The sequence below is a fragment of the Myotis daubentonii genome, chromosome 3 (assembly GCF_963259705.1).
Source record: "Myotis daubentonii chromosome 3, mMyoDau2.1, whole genome shotgun sequence".
Taxonomy (NCBI): Eukaryota; Metazoa; Chordata; class Mammalia; order Chiroptera; family Vespertilionidae; genus Myotis; species Myotis daubentonii.
The window spans coordinates 214644783-214662982 of NC_081842.1; the positions used below are offsets into that span (position 1 = coordinate 214644783).

The following is an 18200-nucleotide window of genomic DNA, read 5'->3' on the forward strand; positions in this document are numbered from 1 at the left end:
CTCCTTACTCAGTGCTTAGAGCCTTACTACAAATACAGAACACGACAACCCTAATCTAACTGCTTCTGAATCTCAACACCTCCGAATATTCCCAGCTCTGCAGCTTGGTATCATGTTCAAGAACACAGTAAGATCTCGCTGCAGTCATTCCAACAACCTCCTTTAACACGGTAATCACGAAACACTTAACACATCATCTCAGAATAACTGTGATTCTTTCCTTATGTGCACCATCCCCAAGGTACCGTGACCAACCTAGAGTTCAGCAATGTCTCGTAGGCACAGACATTTAGATGACCTGCTCACGTTCGGCAGTACCTTCTGGAAACTTAAAGGAGGCTGAGACCAAGCACACAGCCAAGAGCCGGCTGTGAAGGCTTTGGAGCAGCCACTCTCCCTGTGCTTTGCAAGAGGCCAAGCAGTGACACTGGGGGCGCAGTACTCACTTGAACTCCTCCATGAAGGTGCCGTGGTGAGCTATGTTCTGCCAAAGGCTTTTAAAGATGGTGCTAATGTGGTAGCGAATGGTGAACTTGTCATAGAACTCGCTGGTCGCTCCGGTATGCTCGACATCTAATAATGAAAGATACATGTGTCATATATAAACTGACTGGAAGGATACAGGGAAAAATGTTCATAGGTTCTCTATTGAGTGCAGGGATTATCAATGACTTTTATTTTCTTCTTGGTATTTTCTGTATTTTCCAATACATTTTTTGTGACTAAAACAACCAGACACCTGCTGACCTCACCCTGCCCGCTTGCTGGCTGCAATCCCCCCTTGCACTCTGGCTGTTTTCTTACCTGATTCATTAAGCTGCCTGGCCTCAGGCCTTTATACCTGCTGCCTCCTTCGCCTGCCACTGTGGCTGAGATCTCCTAAGACTCACTCTTTTGTCTCATTTTCAAGGTTACTCCAAGTTCTCTTCTCAGCGACCCTCCCTGCCTAGCTTCTCAAAGTAGCACCCCCCGCCCCGCCCTCAATATGAGAGTATATTACTTATGGGTCAGCATCTGTCTCCCACCTAGAACGTCTGACCCAGGGTGGCAGGGATTGTGCCATCCTCACCGACAGGCCCTAGCACAGGGGTGGGCAAACTTTTTGACTCGAGGGCCACAATGGGTTCTTAAACTGGACCGGAGGGCCGGAACAAAAGCATGGATGGAGTGTTTGTGTGAACTAATATAAATTCAAAGTAAACATCATTACATAAGAGGGTACGGTCTTTTTTTTTTTTTAGTTTTATTCATTTCAAACGGGCCGGATCTGGCCCGCGGGCCGTAGTTTGCCCACAGCTGCCCTAGCATCAGAACCAGCCCGACACACAGGAGCTTCAAAAGCACGTGCTGCACCAGTGCCTGGCCTACTTGGGCTAAGGCTGGCCTTGCTGACTAGATCGGCTTGGGAAGAGGAGTCTTGAAATAAGTCATCAGTGTCCCTCTAAGTTCTGAGTAGCAGAGTTTTGAGAGCTGGTCCTTAGAAATAAATACTCTTATTTTGAAGCTGAACTTTCCTTTTGAAACAAAAATTTGATCTTAAGAATTTCCTAAGCTAGCCTATTCTCCAGTGGTTCTCAACCTTCTGGCCCTTTAAATAAAGTTCCTCATGTTGTGACCCAACCATAAAATTATTTTCATTGCTACTTCATAACTGTCATGTTGCTACTGTGATGAATCGTCATGTAAATATCTGATATGCAGGATGGTCTTAGGCGACCCCTGTGAAAGGGTCGTTCGACTGCCAAAGGGGTCGCGACCCACAGGTTGAGAACCGCTGCTATTCTCCATGGGGTGCAAAAAGGTGCTTGTTCTGTATCTCAGTCTCTCACATTCCTGAGGGGCAGGCGTGTTCAGGGGTGAGGACCTGCGTCCGCAGGCCTCAGCAGGGTGTGATGGGCATGTGGGGAGTGTGTGGGATGCCCCACTGCAAGCCCTCTGGCGCCAGTGCCTTGGTAACCGTGGGAGGCACAGCACAGAAGCCAGGAGCACCTGTGCTACAGCCCAGCTGCCGAGGTTGCTGCCTCACTAGCTGCTGACCTTCAGCAAGCTTCTTGACCTTTCTAAGCTCCGGTTTCCTCACTTGTAAAATGGAGATATTTATAGCGCCCATCTTGAGGCCTGTGGTTGGGATTAAGTGCAAGGATCAGTGAGGATTCAGAAAGTGGTGGCTATTCTTAGCAAGGGTATCATCTGTCCATGACCACAGAGGTGTCCAGGGCCAGAGGGCACACTGCCTGGTGGGAGGGAAGGGAGAAGAGCACCTGCCCGCCAGCTTCTGGGACCTGAACAGCACTGGTCTCGCCGGGGAGGCCCAGCTCCATCCCACACACCTACACCCTATCCCTTATCAGAAGCCAGTGACCGCTGCAGGAACGGGGTACAAAATACATTTAACTTTTTTAGTTTTAACACTAGCAATGCATGTTTACTGAAGAAAAATTTAAAAGTTCAGGTAACAAAACAAACAAACAAAAGAAATGAACTACCCATAATTCTCAGGGAACCAGTAGCACGTGTTCTGCTCCCAGTGGCTACCGAGCCACACCTGTTAGTGGATGTCAGCACATTCGGTAACAGGTTTAGAGTAACTTCACCACTGGCTTCAGACGGCCTTGTCAGCCTGTCTACTCAGGAACCTACCTGTATAAAACTTCATCAGGGAAGGGACCAACAGTTTGGTGGAGAGAGGATGGTTCTCAATCATTTCAAAGAACTTCTGCGTTCGTGGCTGAACAGCAGGGTTGGTCATAAACATGACTTCTACCAGCTTGGCCACCAGGTACGGGTTGCGGATGTAGTTCTGGTTGCACAACATCACAACGAGGAACATCACAATATCCTGAGTGCAGGGCTCGTACAGCACCTGAGGCGAGTATCTGAAGGGGGAGAAGAGCGCGAGATGAAGCCCCGAGTCTCAACCTGGGTGGGTGCTAGTGTCCTCAGGAGGGGAGGCAGCCAACAGGTCCCGGAGCCGGGATGCTGAGTCCCCTTTAATTTGCTGAGTTGATGGTGACTGTTTATGTCATAACTAGACACATTTAAAATCCCTCATGTCTACTGGCCACAACATTGTAGACTAACTTATTATGTTTTAGAAAATAAACCAAAGCTGTGATTAAATCATCACATGGATTTCAAAGATCTTCACTACCCAAACACTTAAAAAATATTTTAATAGAGTTATTTTCATTTTTAAAAAAGCCAGTTATAAACTCAACCCATTACTTTGCTACCTTTCTCCAATTCTACCATTGAGAAAAATTTTGGTACAAAATATAGAGGTGGTTATTTCTGGCTTTTGAATGTTCACTCAGATATTTATAAACCGCTCCTGTTTCTCAGAAACACATTCTCCATCATTAGAAGTTCAATTCCATTTTCACAGAAGACATTATTGCCAGCATCGTTAATCCTCTTTGCCTCTGAGATATTATTGGAATTGGCCTGGTGCCACAGTTTGGATTTATTTTTCCAATCTCCAGGCAGCAGTTAAAGCAGAGACACAAAACTTCCGGCATAAAATGGAGGTTTGTAATATAATTAATCATAGAATATGCACAAAACATATAAAAACATATAAGTTCTATGTAATATGGTAAAGAAACTTACTGTACAATAAAAAATAAAAATTCAGCAATATCTTCTACATAAAACTCAGGCAATGCTGCAAACGCCTTGGGGACGTCTGAACTTAAAGGCAGTGTTACACTGTCAACGAGAAAAAAGCACAGGTCACAGTTGAGAAGACAGTTCCGGCCGCACTTTCAGTAACACTTTCCACGCCTGCAGAGGGCTCCCACAGGAGGACGCACAGGCTTCGCAACGATAACCTGAGAACAGTAAGCTGTACAGGTGAGGATACAAGGTCAACAACACTCTCAGCGCAACAATAAAATGTTATCTCTGGCTTTTTTAAAAAAATTGATTTCAGAGAGGAAGGGAAAGGGAGAGAGAGAAACATCAATGATGAGAGAGAATCATTGATCAGCTGTTTCCTGCACGCTCCACCCTGGGGACCAAGCCCGAAAATCCGGCAGGTGCCCTGACCAGAAATCAAACCGTGACCTCCTGGTTCATAGGTCAACGCTCAACCACTGAGCCAAGCCAGCCAAGCCAGCCAAGCTTATCTCCAGCTTTTAGCTTCCAACTTATAGATTCCATTTTCTATCGATCAAAGATTGATAAAAATAAAGCCAATTTTTACAAAGCACTATGTCAAAATTAAAATTGCAGGTGCTGACATTCCCTTATTACTGTAACTAATTACAGGGAAAATATTAATATTACATACTCTACATAAGCACAACCTGGAAATTGAAAAAATGAATTCTTTATTTGTTTAGCTTTTTTTTTAATCCTCACCTGAGGATATTTTTCCATTGATTTTAGAGAGAGTGGAGAGAAAGGGAAAGACAGAGAGAAACATCAATGTAAGAGAAAGACATGGATTGGTTGCCTCCTGCACGAGCCCTAACCAGGGCCTGGGCCGGACAGGAGCCTGCAACCGAGGCATGTGCCATTGACCGGAATGGAACCCAGGACACTTGGGTCCACAGGCTGACGTCCTATCCACTGAGCCAAACCGGCCAGGGCAAAAATGAGTTCTTGGTGAGGGGAGGGTTTGGGTTCCACTTGTGGACTCCACACAGCCCCGACAAAGAGGAAGAGCGCACTCACTCGGGGTAGGCAGGGTCCAGGATGCGGAGCAGCAGCTGAATGAGAAGGCCATAAAAATTCAGACATCTTCGCAGGAAGCTCTCGTCAAGTAAACCAGCGTCAGCGCAGGCCTTGCATCGTACCAGTTTCTGTGGAAGCAGGTGTGGCCCGGCCATGGTTAGTTGGCGCTGAGCCCCGGCAGCGTGCTGGGCGGGGTGGGCCGGGAGAGGGGGAGCGGGCCATCCAGAGCTTCCCCGCTAACTAGCTTTGGGTCGTGTTCTAAGAAAAACAAACGCTGTGCCACACGGACGCTGGACACACAGCCCAGCACTCGGCTCAGAGGCAGGTCACTGCTGTCGCATCTGAGTAACTTGGGGAGCTCTTTGGGGGCCAGGGATGATTAGTGGGAAGAAGCCAGACAGGGCACCACGCACGAGCTGCCTTTGGGGAACACGCTTGTCCCCTACCTCAGAGGATCACTGCGGGAATAAGACACACGCACGTGTGCACACACCGACATTAATTTAAACAGTTTGTGGGCTCCTTGAAGCGTCACCTTTGGAGACCTTAAGGGTTCTGCAGACCCCAGACAAGAGCCCCTGCCTTATTCTGCATCTCAAAGGGGTCTAGTGTCTTAGCAAAACTAAGTATGACCTTAACGTGTGACAGAAATCCAAGCCAGACTAATCAGCAGAAAGCACGACCAGCTGACACTAGCTTTCTGATTTGAATATAAACCTAAGAAAAATGCCTCAATTTGCTATCTGTGCTTCCCTCGTACAACCTTTTCATCTATGCTTCACGAGCGGAAATCTTCCCATCCACAGTTAGTTCTGTGTGATGGACCATTTTCAATTAAAAATGAAGAATGAGGAGGTGCAAAAGAAAGAAATCTTTCCACAACCACAAATCTTTGCCACACACCATGAACACGCATGACTGGAAGGAATGGTGTGTGCTTTGGGGGCAGGGTGGCAGGGTTGGGGGTAGTAGGAGGGGAGGGCACTGCATAAGGTAGGGAAAGGGAAGAGATGCTAAACTGAGGATGATAACATCGACTAAGAATTCATGATGTCGTTGGCATAGCACTTGATAGTTTGTCCTGAGGCTTAAATGTTATATAGATACATGTGAACTATCAACAAGTTTTAGATGCACCATTTTATCTCGGGGGGTAGGGGGGAGGGAGAATAATGAAGAAAAAATAAGGACATGAAACTGCTTACTCAGGGCACATATCCTGCGGGAAATACACTATTATGAGGCTGGTCGATACTTATCCCAATTACCTATACGGACCTTAAGCTGAGTTTTGCAGCGCTTCAGCATTTCACGGTGTCTAGTTGCCAAGGGGGAATCTTTCCATTGGCTTTCGTTATTTTTCAGATCTTCTACAGTTCTGAAATCAAAGACGAATGGTCAAATGAAAAGAAAACACACACACCCACTATCCATCTTATCTATTCATTCTGACCATTTCATTGACTCTCAGACACATATTTCCCCCCAATTTTAGCATTTCGAAAACCAGAGAAGGTCTTACAATCAATGCACGTTATGGTTTAATTGGCAGCATTTTTCTTTCTTATTGATTCCTAAAATGATGTTGTAAAAGTGATTGACACTTTATTTATTCATTTACTTATTTAACATATTTTATTGATTTCAGAGAGGAACAGAGAGGGAGAGAGTGATAGAAACACCAATGATGAGAGAGAATCATTGATCAGTTGCCTCCTGCACGCCCACGACTGGGAATCTAACCAGCGACCTCTTGGTTCCTGGGTTGACGCTCAACCACTGAGCCACACCAGCCGGGCTCTTGATGACACTTGAGGAGGTGTGCAGGAAGCAGCTGATCAATGTTTCTCTCTCATCAATGTTTCTAACTTTCTATCCCTCTCTCTTCCTCTCTGTAAAAACATCAATAAAATATATTTAAAAAAAAAAAAAGGCGAAAAGGCGACTTCACTGATGGCATTTCCTCCTTTTCTTTTACAATCGTCGCCTCTGCTTGGAAGACCCCTCTCTGTGATCACCTTTGCCACCTGCTCCTTCAGTCCCTTCAGGTGTCTGTCCAAGTATCACCTGTCAGTGAGGTAGTGTCCCCGATCGGTAATAATGCTGCACATTTTAAAGATTGTTCACTTAACATTATTTCAACCCCTTTCTATCAAGGCAGTGTAAGGAACTAGAGGTTGATCTTTAAAAACAAAACAAAACAAAAAAACACTACCATTCCCAGACTCCTTCGCTGCCAGCATTTCTGCACATGACCTAGTCCACCAAGAGGCGAACCCTCACTGAAAGCAGAAGTGAACGTTGCCAAGTGGCAGCCACATGGTTCTGGGAGCACTTGGTGGAGGCTGACCCCTGAAGCAGCTTCCTGCCAGGCCAGGCTCAAAGGAGAACCGTTTTTCCAGTCATTTCAAGGATTCAGTAAACCAAATGGTAACCTTTAACAATCCTCTGATAAACTGAGTACTTTGTGTGCAACTATGCGTGTGATAGACAGAACAATGCTCCCCGCTAATGTCACATCCCAACCCCCAGAACCTGTGCACGCGTTTGTTACCTTACATGCAACAGGGACTCTGCTGATGTGATTAAGGGTATGGACCTCCAGATGGGAGATTATCCTGACTGTCTGGGTGGGCCCAGTGTCACCACAGGGAGTCAGAGTAAGAGGAGGAGATGTGAAAGCAGAGGAGGGAGAGCGAGCTCAATATGCTCTGCTGCCGATTTCGAGATGGAGGAAGGGGCCACGAGCCACGGGATGCAGGCGGCCATCAGAAGCTGGAAAAGGCAAAGGAAGAGCTTCCTCCCTAGAGCCTCCAGGAAGAATGCAGCCTCGACTTTAGGACTGTGCCCCCCAGAACTGTAAGATAATCACTGATGCTGTTTTAAGTCATGAAAGTGCGGTAATCTATTGCAGCAACAACTGGAAACTAATACGATGACCTGTATTACTGGCACCAGAAGAGGTCACACAGGTAACAGGCCCTCAAGAGAAACGGGCCTCTGGGATTAGTTCTCGGATGGGGCAGTGACGATTCAGGCACCTCAGGACAGAACACTGGCAGCCCAAGGCTCTCCGTGGAAAAACAGCTGCAAGAATGGCCACCAGTGATCTCCGGGAAGGAAGACACGAGGGCTGCCTCTATGTGGAGAGCTTACAGAATACAAGGACAGGCCAGGATACTCAACCTCACCTCTAGGAACGTCAATGAGCCAGGTAGTTCTAAGATGACCGTAAAGTAGCGTCTGGTCCCACCAAGCATCACATTAACATATAAACTGAATCGATAACCTTACTGGGTCTCTTAGCTGTAAGTGAGAGCAAAGACTGGCACTCCAAGAATTCAAAAGGAGCCTGGGAGACTGTGATGACTTCGAGGTGGTCATATTACAGGAGAATGCCAAATTCCCTTTCATTGCCCCAGAACCATAACCAGAATGAGACCAATTTCTATCCTTACTGGCTAATTACAAAGTCATATGCAGGGAGTTCATATTGGAAGAAAAAGAAGGGCAAGATTTGCTAGATTGTCATATTCATTTCCCAGGGCTAGTGTAACAAGCTTGCACAAACTTAGTGGCTTAAACAGAATTATCGGGCCAGAGCTCTGGAGGTCAGAACTCTTACGTGGTCAGCGTTCCTCCTGAGGCAATAGGGAAGAATGCGTCCTTGCCCTTGGCAGCTCCTAGAGGTCACCTATATTCCTTGGCTCATGGACCAACCACATCAAGCTGACACCTGCTTCCGCCATTACGTCTCCTTTTCTCACTCTGTGCATCCTGCCTCCCTCTTATAAGGACCCTTATAATATTGGGTCCACCCAGATAGTCCAGGAAAAGCTCCCATCTCAAGATCCTAAACTTAATCACATCTACAAAGTCCCTTTTACCATGTGAGGTAACGTGTTCACAGGTTCTGGGGTCTAGCCCGTGAACATCTTTGACACCGTTACTCTCCCTACCGCACACGAGGTGACAGAAATGTGGGAGTATGTGTGGGAATGGATCTTAAAGGGCTTCATCAGCAAGAGAGGAGCGTGTAGGGCAGCTTCAATGACATGGTTACACCCACCAGAGACTCTGGACGCAGCGCCATCCTGAGTGGCTGGGAGGGTTCTGACTGTGTGCCCCGCTATCTGAAGCGTGGAACACGTGGCGGCTCAGGCAACCTCAGGACAGGACATCACACACATACCTATTGAGCTCCCGGATGGCCCGGAGTCTGCGGATATAGCGACGGCAACTTGGCAGGATAGAGAGGTGGTGGGCGTGCAGCGTAAGAAAGAAGCATTCCGTAGGGAATTTCGGCTCAGAAAAGGGAGGCTGATCTCCATCTAGGGGAAAAAAACACATTATCCCCTAAATAAAAGTGGTTGCAGGACTAAATCAAAGAAAATGCACAACCAATAACGCAAAATGACACTTGAATTTCCCAATAGTTTAATGACTCTTAAAAAATTATAGATAATAAAAACTAAAATCTGGGGGGAAACAATCCCTAAAAAAACATATAGACTTGACTAATGTTATAAGTAAAATAGAATTCCTGTGGGCTTGCTCCATTTAAAGAGCAGGTATTCTTCCCTGTCTGATGAAATGTCTACATATATGTACAGCAACAATCTTTTGTAATGTGTCTTCCCAATGTGTTTTATCTATGACCTGTATTCTTCAAAATGGGTGTTTAATTTTCTCTATTAGAAGTGGCACTGGGAGAATCTATGTGCAATAAATTACTCCCTCAGCCCAGCTTTGGGAGCACATGCTGGAGAGTGGAGTTACTGAGAATGATGGAATTCTAGCCTTTGTTGTGAACCCCCAGAATCCACACTAGGTAGACTAAATAAACTGAGTAAATGCCACCTAGTTCTTCACAAGCTCACATTCTTCTCTTATCACTTTGTTTTTGATAATTTATAGCTATCTGATATCTTGAATTTCTTTCCATTTGTATCTTATTTTTCCTACAAGTACACATATTTTCCCTACAAGTATATTTTATTTTCTATGACACTTACTGCTTACATTTTGTTTCAAGCAAAAAACCCCATCTCTTGATAAAAGATAGTTCTCACCTTACATATTTGTAACAGTTCTGGATTTTGAATGGCATGCCTTTCTGACTTATAGGACACTAGTTTTCCTCCTTTCTTTTATTTTATATATTTGTTTTGTCTCACTCTATACATGGTATGTTTATCAATTAAGATAAACACATACACAATGTCTCTGAAAATGTGCTTCATTTCTAAAATTACTTTAAATTTCTCTCTTACATCTAGGTTAAATCCTATTTGGCTTTTCATGTTTTATTAGATTTTTAGAAAAATGCTTAACCTTTGATTATTCTGAATTTCTTAGTCTATGAGGTATTCCAAGACTTAACAAAAGCTACTCATTGAATGGCACTGATCACACACTGACGTTACTGACAGTTTAAACGCTTTTCTGGATGTGCACGCCTGGGCACGAAGCTGTCGCTGCAGCGAGCAGGCACCCGCCACCCTCCCTCATAGACAGAGCTGCAGGGCTCTGGTGGCTGTCATTAAGCAACTAATGTTCCAAGTGTGGAGAAAAAGGTCAATAACCATAATGGTTTCAAGATATTCATATATTAGTCATACCATCAATTCACCAAGATCTGTGAGATATTTCATGAGAATTTCAATTGGCACATATAAAGTATATATGTAGCTAAGTTGCTGCTGTCAGCTTTATTAAATATTTATTTATTTAAACTCAGAGAACAGTCTATTTCCTTCCGTTTCTTCTATGTATATATTTGATTTGGGCCAATCCAAAGAACTCTTTTTACTGTACTAATTTTTATTGCATATTATATCCCTAGCTCGTAAATTCATTTGTTGGAGAGGCAACAATGTGGGAGGAATCCCTAGCATCCAAACAAAATTATCTTCTTTCTAGACTCTATAAACTCTAACTTTTTAACTGGGGCAGCCGGGAACACCACCCACGTAGCAGGATGTGGCCACTCAGGGGCATGCCGGGTATTGAGATCCTTTGGGATTGGACCTAAACCAAAAAGTGGAGAGGCAGAAAGTCATCCCCTCCCCGTGTCCCTCCCCCCACCCTTAGGATCCACTTTCAAACCCAGTGTCATTACTGTTGAGTTTCTGCCCATTGCTCTTGCATTTCCACTTTTCTGTTTTCCTGCTCCCCTGTCTCCCAGACACATTCTGTCTGTCACAGGCCTCCACACCTTCCCTCTGCCTGTCCTTTCTTTCTGTCTTTCCGCCTTCGCAAGCTCTCCCTCTGCCTGCCTGGGCCTCTCCAGGGCACGACTGCTGCTGGCCAGGGAAAGGGCTGAGGCCAGGCGGCCCAGGCTCCTCTTCCTCCTCCCTCCCCCTCCTCCCCCTCCTCCTCCCCCCCCTCCTCCCTCCCTCTGAAGGGCCTCCTCGGAGGACCTTCCTGAGCTGCAGCCTTCCATCGGGCAGAGCTCCCTAGACACCCCGTGACCACCTCCTCCACTGCCTGTGACTCCCCCGGCTCCAGCCCTGACGCCGAGAGCCCACAACTTTTTTTTTTTTAAGTAATTTTCCTTTTTATTTATTTTATTTTTAACATTTAAGGAATATTCTTTTTTTCTTTTGTTTTTCATATATATATTTTTTATTGATTTCCGAGAGGAAGGGAGAGGGAGAGATATAAACATTAATAATGAGAGAGAATCACTGATTGGCTGCCTCCTGCACACCCGCTACTTGGGGTGGGGATCGAGCCCACAGCCCGGGCATGTGCCCTTGGCCGGAATCGAACCTGGGACTCTTTAGTCTGCAGGCTGATGCTCTATCCACTGAATCAAACTGGCTAGGGCCAGAGCCCACATCTTAATTCTGAAGTCTGCCTGGCTTATCTGAAATCAGGTCTCCTGAATGAAACAGAAATTTCGTAAAGAATTACACTGCCTCCTTCACTACTGACAAACATGAGAAACTGCAACCCAACTAACCACCAGGAAGGATGAACACAGACCAGGCTGCGTGGCAGAGCAGAGAGAGCCCTGGACTCGCGCACAGAACCGAGCAGCAGCGCCACGTGCTGAACGGGCGAGGCGAGCGTGGCACCTTTTGGAAGCTCAGTCTCCTCATATTTAACTAGAAAACAACAGAGTTACTATTAAGATATTAAAGTTCTTTTCCTGATCAGCCCATAAGTCTACACATAGAGAATTTCCTATAGAATATATGAGATGGTCAAAGGGAAGGCACACTGAATCTCTTTGTTTTGGTTAAAATCTCCCATGACTCTGAAATAGCTCTGTACTGGCCAATAAAACCTGGCCCTAAAAAAGTGTCATTAATGGTAAATATCAGTAATGTTGCCTGATTGGGCAAGACCACAATCGAGTCCTCAGACATGCTCCCTGCTCTGCCCCCAGCTGAGTGAATCCGGGGTCTGATGTCACCGCTGTAGGGGTGAGGAGTCAGTGAAAACTGTCCCTGGAGGACAGGAGCGAGGGCCGGCGGGAGCAAGGAGGTGGGGGCAGGAGGCGACGGACAGGGACGCTGTACTGGTGTCAAATCCAAGCTGTGGGGTGACGCTCTGGGTGCCACTGCATCCTGATGATGACAGACGCATACCTATTGTTTTTTAATTAAAAAAATAGAAGGGCAGCTTTTCAACGACCTGATAATGAACACATCACTCACAGAGTTCTGCCAGCCAGTCCTTCACATCCTCCATCGTGGCGTTCACTCTGGTCTCATCGGTGGGCAGAGTGATCCGACACCTCGGGTGGAATATATACGTGGGGTCAACCGTCTCTAACTTGATCTTTGTACTTAGCTGCTGCAGCACCCAGAGAAAATTCAGCATAAATCCATCTGTAGAAACCAATCTGTCATCTGTCTGTGAAACATGAAAGGAAGTACTTAGAATAATGACTGAATAGAAATGCTGAGCAAACATGTATCTTTTTTTTCTTTTTTTTATTAAGAAAAAAAAATATTTTTAAATCCTCACCAGAGGATATGTTTCCATTGATTTTTAGAGAGAGTGGAAGAGAGAGAGGAGGGGGAGAGAGAGAAAAACATCGATGTGAGAGAGACACACTGATTGGTTGCCTCCCGCACATGCCCCAACCCGGGCTAGGGATCGAGCCTGCAACCCAGGTACATGCCCTTGACTGGGAATTGAACCTGAGACCCTTCCATCCACAGGCAGATGCTCTAACCACTGGCCAAACCAGCTAGAGCAGCGGTCGCCAACCGGTGGTCCGCGAAGTCCGAAAGGTTGGCGACCGCTGAGCTAGAGCACCAAACGGTCAGTGACAGGACACACATATCACGTCACCAGTCACCCTCCAGCACTCGAGTGCTCATCATTGTGAAGCATTTCATACGTTCTCTCACCGAATCTTCACAATAGCCCGTAGAAGGCAGTTATACTATTATTCCCATTTTCCAGAGAGGAAAACTAAGATTCAGAGAATTAAGTGATTGGCTCAGACCCTCACAATCAGCAAGCAACACACTGCACACTGCTGCCTTCCTCTTCACTCCCCTCAGGAGCATGGGAACAACTAGTGTCCCGGTCCCGCCTGACAGTCTCTCCAGCCGACAGCATTGCACGGTCCTCACTCACAGAACAATCGTAACAGCGACAGTTACAACGCGGAGCGCTCGCTATGCAGTGCTCACTATTCCACCAACTTTACGGAGAGGAAACACACACGCTCAGTGTTTATCATCCCCATTCGGCAATGAGGAAACGGAGAAACAGAAGTACCTGCCTAAGGTCCCACTGTTAGCAAACGCCGGAACCACCATGGCAGATCCAGGCAGTCTCGTACAAGGTCCATGCTTTGACCTATACTTTTTCCATCTTGAGTAGAAACATCTCATCATTCATTACTAATACAGGGTGGACGGCCTTGTAGCTTTCTGCTCTGGCAAAACAGTCCATGCCAGTAGCCTCCATAGAGGGCTGGTCTCAGGCCTGCTCCGGCTCCCGCCCACTTTAGCCCCTTCTCTGCACGGATTCAGAGGGTTCCTCGCTGAGCAAAACGATGGAGCCTCTGACCACCCTCCTAACGCACCACCCACCCTTCACTTCCTGTTCACGGTCCTCCAGCTACAAAGGCCGGCATGTGGGCTTGCTCCAAAGCTAGTCCATTCCTGCCTTAGTGCCTTACGCCTGCCTAGAGAGCCCTTTCCCTGGCCTTGCAATGGCTGCTTCTTTCTATCAGTGAGGTCTCTGATCAAATGCCACCTCCTTAGAGGGGCCTTTCCGCCACTCAGACAAAATTCACCCACAGCTTCTTTCTGGAACCTCCACCGTCACTCTCCAGGGCGGTGCCTTGTGGTCTTTGCTTCCTAGGAGCTATGTCTGCTGAAACCATGTCTGTGCGCTCATTCCTTTACCCTACAGGACACCCGCTGCACACAAGCAGGAAGTGTCTCCATCTTGTTCAACACGCATCTCCATCTCCCAGGACAGTGTCGGGTCGGCGCTGAATGAACAGAGGAGTTAGAGGAATGAATTAGCGAAGCAATAAAAGGAGCCTTTAGGGGTCCTACCTGCATCTGTGCTTTTTTCATATTGGCATTGACGACAGCCGCCATGTAACCAAGGGCAGCCTCCCGGGTTTCACCGTTTAACAGAATACTATGCAGAATCTTGAAAAGCTCTTGCTGAAATTGATTTTAAAAACAAAGAAAAAAAATTAAAGCTTTACTTTAAAAACTATTCCTTTGGACTTAAGGATAGCTAGCTCCCTCCCCGCTCTCTCTCCTCCCCACTCCCTCTGACTTCGAGAAGCTGACGACAGGAAGAGCAGACAACAAGCCCACACTCAACTGTGTCGACAGCATTAGCATGGAAGGGGACGTGGAGTGGAGAAGGATGTAGTTACAGTTTTAATAAAATAGCCTTTGCCATTTCCTTTCCAGGAGAGGATCACAATTACCTTAATGACGCTATAATTAGCCTATAATTTTGCTCATTTTTTTGAGAACTGAAGCCATCTAAACTACATTTGGGATCAGAGAGTTAAACTAACAGCCCTCACTCACCCCATGTTTTAAATGCCTAAGAGCAAGTTGGAGAAAGCCTGGCCACTAAACTCAGGACCCATGCCCAGCGATGCCTCCTACCGAGGGCGCGTAGCATTCTAGCTGAAGTTACCGTTCAAGGCACCGGTTACTCGTCTACCGCCTTTTATTCATCCCCCGAGTTCATTTTCTGAACACCTACCCTTCCCAGCTCCAAGTAATGCTGCAATGATTGGCTAACCACGCGAGTATTTTCCAGGGTAATAGCAGGCCCTGAGAAATATTTTTCAACCACTTTAGCCTGGAAAGAAAAGAAACAAATTCAATCGACATATATTATACATTTGGGAAGGAATCTGAACACAAGAGCAAAGGTGCAAATGGCCACTATACTTACATCATCTTCTGCAAAGACTGAGAAGCTAAAAAAAGACCCCAAGTAGGAGAGTCTCTGCAGCTCCCGCCCAGACCCAGGGCTGAGGGACTTAGGCAACCACAACGGCAAGGAAGCGACCTGTGCAGAAATGAAAGAGGCAGGTGAAGCGGCTGTCTCGGCAAGGGAGGTAAAAAAGTCATGGACAAAGTTCCCAACAGCCGACCTCCGCAGCGGGTCCTGAGCCACCAGCACAATGTGGACATTAACATCCCAAAACACAGGCTCCCACGTGTGCTCGCTTCCCCCTGCGGGTGTCTTCTCATCTCGGATGGAGGAAAGCCTCCAGCTCTCCATACTTTTATCAGATATACTTCTAAGTTTTTATGGACATACTTCTAAGTTTGATGTTTCAGAAACTCTGCGATGGAGTGCACATGAACTCTTCTTATGCTGCAAAAGGATTTGAGTCAATTCTTCCCTAGGACTTGCTATTCTAGATGTATTATTCTAGATGTATAATACTAACCCAAAATTTAAAAAATCACTAAAGAAGGTCAACAGCTTCATCCCAGGAAATGGTATATGACATCATTTTAAGAATCCAGAGCCACCCACACATGCTACCTATGTCTAGATCTAAATGCCCTACGACAGACGGCTCCCAGATGATGCACTGAGGAACGCCTTCTGAGTTATATGCTCAGTCCAAGTGTGCAAGCCCATCAGGGAGGCACTTACCAAATTGCACACGGGGTGTGTCTTCCCAAACTTGGTTTCACAGAGCTCACCCAAAGCCTGGAAATCAGATCAGAGAGTCATTTAAACATATTTCACCAGACCGCAAAGTGAACACCGAAGAATAGCTCTAACTGCTGCTGTAAATGCACATGTATCCCTCCCAACCCTAACAGCTTCACTGCTTCCCTGATTCAGCAATACATCGCCCTGTAAAACACTTAACATAAAACAGAAATATAAAATGAAGCTAAAAGTCACTCAAACCTTACACCAAGGGATAACCTCTGTTGATATTTTAGTTAACAGCTTTCCAGACATATTTTTGTGCATATACACAGAGATAAATGTGTATATATAACTTTTTTCTTTTTTTTTTTATTGCTTAAAGTATTACAAAGGGTATTACATATGTATCCATTTTATCCAATAACTTTTTTTCCATGTCAAAAAGATATGCTTCATAAACTGCAGATGGGTAATCTTGCCAGTGCTAAACAGAACTATAAAGAATTATAATTTAATAAGCTTATCAAATCCAGAACATATTTAAAAGTATTCCTTGGCTTCATGATCTCTCGTATTTTTGAGAACTCCAACATTGTCCTTCTGAGTGTCAATCATTCTCATATTAGAGAATCATGAAAAGTGTTTTTTTAGGGACAAGCAGCACTAACACAGCCACTGTAAGCCAATCAAATGCCATGTGAACAGTGGGCTTAATTCTCTCTGCAATGTGGACACGGTGCACCGACATGCCTTTGAAAAGCCCAGGCTCAGTGCACCACCGAGAAGGGAGTATTCTTGCTGCTCAGTTCAGGGTTCCCCGACTTTGCTGCACTTTGGGATCTCCTGGGAAGTGTCAGAAATCCCAATGCCAGGCCACAGCCTCACCACGCACGAGATGAATTCAATTACAGTGCCTGGGAGCCAGGCATCAGGATTTTGTAAAGGTCCCCAGGTGAGTCGAAGGTAAGGCAGAGTTGGGATCCACTGACCTAGAGAATAATCAGTTTCTGATTTTGGCTCCAGGAGACTTCCTCTGCCTGCCTCTCACTACTGTCCTTTCCCAAAATGCACACTCATTGCTGTACAAGCACCAATAATGGTACAAAATAAACTGATTGTCTATCATAATGAAGGCCTCTGTCTTTTGTGGATATCTGACACTAAAAGCTCCTTGCTGAATCAAACCACCATCGGAAAGTCAGCGATTCCAGGAAGGAATATTTACAGAATATGGTGGTAAGTCATGTGCACCGAAATCCTTCACCACTGAGCTCAAACCATCAGCTTATTCCGCTTCCTTTTATCTGCCACACACAGAGCGGAGCATAAGGATGAATGACTTCTGTCAGAAGCCTGAGGAGGATGTGCGACGAAGAGCCCTGTACAAATCCAGGCAAAAATGATCTTTAAAACAAGAGTTCCGGCTCCCAGCAGGGCCTTTAACCTGCCTGTGAGCTCGGTTTGGGGTTTGTCGGAGGTAAGTGTACCCGTTGTGCACGCCTCTGCGCTAACGTTTATCCCGTGCACTTCACAGACTGTGCTGCTGGTTTTTGCAGCATCTGCGAGCACCCTGCAGAGAGCTGGTCCCTGTCTAGTGGGCTCCTGCATCCCCAGGGCCTGGCAAAGACCCGGTCCCCAGTAACTAACAAGTTAATAGTGAGATATCAACATTAAGTCTGTATAATGATTAAATGGAACAAATATGGTAAAAAATATCTATTTAACCAAGACCTCAATTTATGGAAGGCTATATTTATACACAGAGTTAATGAATTATTTTGATGTTTCCCTTCATATTTCTAGAATAAAAAATATTCAGTGGTACTTCAAAGTATTTTTCTCCTAAAATTTCAAAGAAGTAAATTCAGAGAAGAGCCTGTTATTTTGTTTCTGGTTCCAATATTTTTATCACAGTCAAGATCCTCGATGAGAATCTAGCTGAAACGTTCGTCCACAATTTCTGCTGAGCTAAGTAGATCTGTGTTTTCCATGTTCAAGTAAAACTTGAAGTGTACAGCCCCAGGAAATGGAAGGTGAACAAGAAAATTACTCTTAGACCTTCTGTACAAAGTCACTACATAAATGATAAAGCTGTATACTTTTCTTAGAATAGCCTAACCTTTTATTTGCATTTGTAATTTTTTTTAAGCTAAATTTCATCCCAAATAGTATGGCATGCTCACTGCTGGGAGAATCATAGAGGATACCACCAATAATGATCATTCTCATAAGCTATCCAATGAGCGGGGGGCACTTTAATGACTGATCACTGACTGCCTAGGCCTCGATGGGTGGGATGGGTACCGAGCTGCTGTCTTCGCTGACCCATCCCACTGCACGCCACACACTCTGCATGGCCACACAATGATTTCATGTTTTAAATTTGAAAACAA

At 45.7% G+C, this 18200-nt stretch overlaps 1 protein-coding gene and 1 long non-coding RNA gene across 9 annotated transcripts in view; one reads left to right on the top strand and one right to left on the bottom strand.

Moving 5' to 3' along the window:
• Positions 1-18200, top strand: part of LOC132231709 (uncharacterized) — a 319045-nt gene that overhangs the window by 177286 nt on the left and 123559 nt on the right. The gene's annotated exons all lie outside the window — the stretch shown is intronic.
• Positions 1-18200, bottom strand: part of UBE4B (ubiquitination factor E4B) — a 92327-nt gene that overhangs the window by 10153 nt on the left and 63974 nt on the right. For all 8 annotated transcript variants that reach the window (XM_059691291.1, XM_059691295.1, XM_059691292.1 and 5 more), the window contains 11 exons: positions 15802-15858; positions 15085-15201; positions 14890-14988; positions 14214-14327; positions 12345-12543; positions 8870-9008; positions 5956-6055; positions 4678-4805; positions 3610-3708; positions 2641-2876; positions 447-573 (listed from right to left, as the gene is read on the bottom strand). In XM_059691291.1, the coding sequence (XP_059547274.1) occupies positions 447-573; positions 2641-2876; positions 3610-3708; positions 4678-4805; positions 5956-6055; positions 8870-9008; positions 12345-12543; positions 14214-14327; positions 14890-14988; positions 15085-15201; positions 15802-15858 (1415 nt within the window). The remainder of the gene's footprint in view (positions 1-446; positions 574-2640; positions 2877-3609; positions 3709-4677; positions 4806-5955; positions 6056-8869; positions 9009-12344; positions 12544-14213; positions 14328-14889; positions 14989-15084; positions 15202-15801; positions 15859-18200) is intronic.